The sequence below is a fragment of the Octodon degus genome, unplaced genomic scaffold, assembly GCF_000260255.1.
Source record: "Octodon degus isolate 3935 unplaced genomic scaffold, OctDeg1.0 scaffold00018, whole genome shotgun sequence".
Taxonomy (NCBI): domain Eukaryota; kingdom Metazoa; phylum Chordata; class Mammalia; order Rodentia; family Octodontidae; genus Octodon; species Octodon degus.
The window spans coordinates 3,916,157-3,921,563 of NW_004524594.1; the positions used below are offsets into that span (position 1 = coordinate 3,916,157).

The window sequence follows — 5,407 nt, forward strand, 5'->3', positions numbered from 1 at the left end:
AGGCAACTAGGTATCTATGCGGAGCCTTCAGAGTGTTCACCTGCTTGTCTCCGGGTGGCAGGTGTACGAGCGGCTTCTCTGGCATTATGCTAAACATTTCTTGGGTAATAAAAATAAGAGTGATTTTAAAACAAATTAAGAAGTAGTCAAGATGGGCACTGGGCTCCTTCCTTGCCTTATAGACTTTGACACAACATTTCACAAGTATCGGCAGGGCAGGGCATCCAGGGATTGGGACAGGGTCCCTGCAAGGCTCTGTGTGGACCTGGCCACCCTCAGATCAGCGGGGTGGGGCTGTGGCTTGGAGGGGACCGCAGGAGCTGCTGCCAAGGAAGGGCAAGGAGAGGGGCAGAGGCGGGGCTCGCTGGCTCCTGCCAGTCAGTCTCTTAGGAGAGGAGAGAAGGAGCTGCACTAGGGGAGAGGGATTTGCTCCAAGCAGCCCCACAGGGCAGCTGCAGCAGTGGAATAAAGAGCGCAGACCCACAGCTGCCTCTGGGAGGGAGCAGGAGCCCGAGCTCGTGGAGCGGGCCCTGGCAGCCACCAGCCTCCTGGCAGCTCCCCACCACAATGGAACCATTGCAAGGACCCGGCTGCTCTCAGAGACTGGGACGGGGCCAAAGACCCCAGTCACCAAGGCCCTGCGCCTGTCCTTGCATCTCTGAGCCAGTGGGGAGGACATCCTCTCAGGCCCTGCGGTGCTATTTTTGTTCTTTTGTTGTTTCCTCTGTTCCCTTTTTCTGCTGAGCACAGGCCTTTGAGAGTTGGGACGGAAGCAGAGACAGGCGGAGCAGACACTCCGTCGGGCAGAAAGGGGAGCTGCGGACTTGCTAGAAACACAATGTACCTCCGGGGGTGCAAAGAGAGGGAGTGGCCAGGGTGTCAGCAGAGAGGCCCCCAGGTACAGTGTGGGACGGACATCTTCACCCGTTACCCAGAGTTTTGCTACCTGCTTCCGGGTGACACTGCTACCCTGCTCACTCAGACGACTTAGGGTGCAGACAGGGAGGCGGGAGCGGCTTCTGAAAAGCCCTGGAAAGGCGGGCTCTAGCGGTGGAAAGAGCTCTGGGCCGACGCCGCTACTCTCCACGTGGCCATCATCGCTGCCGCTGGACCAGTTTGCTGGGCTGTAAACAGAGGCGGTAGTGGGGCGAGGGCTCCATCCCAAATGCTGAGACCAAAGACATGGCCCACCCTCCTCGAGGAACCCGAAAGGGACCCAGAAGGTCTGAAGGAAGTGTCCCGCGGACGGGAGCAGCCGAGGTTTGCTTCGGGCACTGCGCTGAGTCTGTGCGCCTGGGGGGGGGGGTGTCTCACCCTCACGCGATGCCCAGTGTGACCCACACTCTCGCCCCTACTCTTGGTCCCACCGCCCAAATACCCTCACCCAGGCTCCCACTGCGGTCCCCGGCGCCTCCCACTCCCCCTGGCTGCCAGGACAGGTCTCAGGATGCGTGGGGTCTTCTGCAGGAGGCACAGCGCGGCGACCTGGCCCTGGCAATTCTTCTCGGTGCCGCCCTTTTCCTGTCGGTAGCTTCACCCGGTCCCTCTCGGTGGTGATGGGGCTAGACCTGGGTGGCAGGCGGACTCTGGATGTGCCGAGGACCCATTAGGGGGCGCAGGTAACAGGCTGAGCACCCGGGACTGACACCCGAGGAGTCGCCTCCGCCTGGGCCTCCCTTACTCCCTGTCTTAGGAGCTTTGGTCCCGAAGGTTCAAGAAGTCAAGAGCCCGGAGAAATACACTGTGTAAATATATTGACTTTATTTGTCTCCACTCGGGAGCCTCACAGACATATCCAAGTAAAAAGATCGTTAAATAAACGCCTTCAGCAATTGCACTGCAAAAATAAATATCAATCCTCTGGCCGCGGTAGCAGCCGCACTGTGCCCTGGGTCCCATCCGCTTGTTTAACGATTATAAAAGTGTTCAGCGAGAGTGTGTCGGGGTGGGTGTGACGGGTGTGCACTGGGGGGCACGGTGGAGCGGTGCGCAAAATCGGAATTGCAAACCATCAGAGGAGGGCTACAACAGGGCGTGGAGCGGCAACCCTGGGATACCGGGCGCCTCAGCACGGGCTGCCTCCCGCACACACTCACCGCAGAGTTCGTACTGGGAAGAGTTAAAAAATAAACATTTACAAGGGCAAAGAAAGCAGCTCCCCCCCGGCGTCCGCGAGCGCTTTCCGCGCCGCGCCGCGCGCCACCAAGGGGGTTCGCGGGTGCGGGTCTCGCCGGGTGCGCCCGCTGGTCCCTAGGCGGCCGCGGAGGAGCGCGTCCCCTGAGGATGGCGCCGCTCACAGGGCCGAGTCGGAGTCGCTGGAGTCCAGGCTGTTCCTCAGTTTGCAGCTGCTGAGCTGCTCCCTCTGCAGCGACAGGCTCTGCGTGCTGCGGCGCAGGCACTCCAGGCTCTGCAGGAACGACTTTTTCGCCTTCTCCTCCTCCATGGGGGACACTCCCTCCTCCTCCACCTCCTGGATCTCGTCGAAGGTCACCGGCTGCGTCTTGAAGCGGGACTGGCGCGGCCGCCGCAGCCGGCCCTTGCCCTTGGTCAGCTTGGTGGGCCGCACGGGCTGCGGGAACTCGTCGGCCAGGCACACAAAGTGCGGCATCACCGCCTGGTAGCTGGAGCAGACGCCCGCGAGCTCGCCAGGCTTGGCGGCCGCCATGGCGTCCCCGGCGTCCGCGGGCCCGGGTGGCGGGGCGGCCGGGCTCTCCGGGGGCGGCCGCTGCGCCGGGGCCCCCCGGGAGGCAGCAGCCTGGGGCTCGCTGGGCTGGGGATCCAAATCTGCTGCGGGGTGGCGGCGGCCCTCGCGGGCCCGGGCCGGGGCTCCACGGGAGGGCGGGTCCGTCGGGGGCGCGGGGATCTGGGCGCGCTGCTCCTCCACTGTGCTCCGAGATGTTCGCCGCAGCTTCTGTCGCCGTCTGCCCTGCAGCGGCCCGGCTCGCCGCTTATATAGCCGGCTCCTGCCCACACGACTGCGAGCTCGGATGACAACGAATGCCATTTAAAGCGTGCGCGCCCTGCGCCCTTCCGCCTGACGTCGCCCCGCAGCTCTGGGAAAGTAACGGCCCCGTCCCTGGCGCCGCCTGCCTGCCCGCCCCCCGCAACCCGGCTCTGGAAGGGGGGCTACTCCTGCGGGGTTCCGGAGGATCCAAGGCCAGAGACCACTAGGGTCCTCGGATCGTCGTCGTTGCGCAGGCACTGAAGGTTCTGGGAGCCACCGACCCGACTCTGCACCAACCCATCCCCCACCTCCCACCCCGGGGCTCACGTTCTGGGCGCTGGTTATTCCACCCGGCTCTGCAAAGCAGCTCAGGGGTTCTCCTGCGAGGATGCCTGGCTCCCCTGAGCTGAAAAAAGGGGCGGGCTTCTCCTCTCAGTCCTCACCACCTCTTTTCAGAAGCACTCTTGGTTCTCCCTCTCTCTCTCTCTCTCTCTCTCTCTCTCTCTCTCTCCCTCCCTCCCTCCCTCCCTCCCTCCCTATCTCTGTCTATCTGTCTCTGGGTCTGTTTGTGTATGTCTCTCTCTGTCACACACACACACACACACACACACACACACACACACACACTATTCCCTCCCAATTTTTTCCTTTGCTAGAAGCCTTTTTGTCTCTTCACTGCCCCCTACGCCTCCCAGGCACCCCCATTCTTGACTGAAGAATGACACTCGAGCTGAGGTACTCGCTAACAACAACAATAATAACAGCCACCATCTGGAGAGCTTCACTCCCAGTCAGGCAGTGAGCTCGACCGTCTTACATACATTAGCCTGCTTTGCTCTCATAATGGCCCTGTAAGGCAGTAAGTATTCTCTCAAGTTTCCTCCTGGAAAAGGGAGGCCCTGCCAGGCGAGTAACCAGGCCACAGGCAGCAGGGAACTAGGTGGCGTGGACACAGAGCCCGCGTTGCCAAGGCACCAACCCAAGCAACACCATGCGCCAAACCCCAGTGCCTGCTGAAGCCCCCACTTGACCACAGCCCCTAAGGCCACAGCCTATGAAGGGAAGCTCAGGATTTGACCTCCATTCCCTGCACATCCAGTCAGGAAAGCTGCTGTGTGCTGGCTCAGGGAGCAAATGGGTGAAAGAGAAAGTCCCCTCTTCCAGAAACAAACATTCTACTGGGATGGGATGGAGCATGTGCTGTGGGGACAGTAAAGTAGGGTGTGGCCACAGGGGTGCAGGGCTAAAAAGAGGAGACACATGTGCAGCTGGCCAGCAGGAGAGACCTCTCAAAGTGGGGACATGGAGCAGGCACCTGGAGACAATGACAGCACCAGGTACTAATATGAGCGAGCTTTATGGCAAGTGTTAGCCATGTTATTTCATCTTCTCAGGAACCTTCGGTAACAAGTTTTACTGTTCTTCCCACCTACGTTTGGGAAAAACATAGCACAGAGAAGCCAAGCAACCTGCCTGAGGTCCCACTCCTAGCAAGCAGCAGAGCTGGGCCCCAGCTCCAGGCAGCATGGCTCTGCGCCCTCACCGCTACTCACCAGCCTTTGGTGGTGGAGGATGAGGACAGGGTCCAGAGGGACCTCTAATGCCAAGGCACCAGGACAAGAAGATGTTTGGCTTATTCCATGAACAGCAAGGAAACTCACATAGCTGAAGTAGTGTGGGTGAGGTGGATGAAACATAGGTCCTTTCATTTAAGGCCCTGAGCTTGTGTTATGGAAACAGGATTACATTTGAAGGGCACTAGTAAGGTCCTGGAAGGTTTTTACAATGTACATTTTTGAAAGCTCATTCTGTCTGTCACCTGGAGAGCAGCCAGGGAAGTGGCAGGGAGCCTGCTTAGGGGATGACTAGGTCAGAGATGAGATACTGAAGACCTGGATCAGGGTGGAGGCCGTGGCCAGACAAGACCTAGGATCTGCCTGAAAGTAAGGTATGGGGCTGGGGGAGGAACCAAGGCTGATTTTTATGTCTTTGCTTGTACAGGCGTTAGTGTGACTAATAGGAAATATTTCAGGGGAGAGAAGGCTGGGGAGGGGTCCCTTGTGGAGTCTGCTGGGGGCCTACCACAACCCCCATCTACCTGAATGAGGCCTGAAATACTTGTATCAGAATTTTGTCTTACTGGAGAGATGAATCTGTTTCCATAGTCTTAAAACCAGTGTACTTTGGAGTTCCTTCTCACCACAGTGTAGCAAGACTCTAATTCTGAAATTGGTACCAGGAGTGAGAAACTGCCATGAGTCTAGTCCTTCATTGAATGGTGAGGTGGAGGAACAGATATGCAAAATACTTATTGCAAGCTTCATGTGTGACAGTTTGGAAAATCCATCATACACATGTTGCTCACCTTCTGTTGCAGTAACAAAACACCTGAGTAAACCAGCTCACAGGTGGAACACTTCATTTTGGCTCACGATTCTAGAGATTTCAGTCCATGGTCAGCTA

At 58.6% G+C, this 5,407-nt stretch overlaps 1 protein-coding gene across 1 annotated transcript; it reads right to left on the bottom strand.

Moving 5' to 3' along the window:
* Window positions 1-1,737: 1,737 nt before the first annotated feature.
* CUNH11orf96 (chromosome unknown C11orf96 homolog) lies at window positions 1,738-3,355 on the bottom strand. Its single transcript, XM_004627026.2, has one exon. It carries the CDS (start codon window positions 3,002-3,004, stop codon window positions 2,294-2,296), a length of 711 nt encoding a protein of 236 aa, XP_004627083.1. The 5' UTR covers window positions 3,005-3,355; the 3' UTR covers window positions 1,738-2,293.
* Window positions 3,356-5,407: the final 2,052 nt, after the last annotated feature.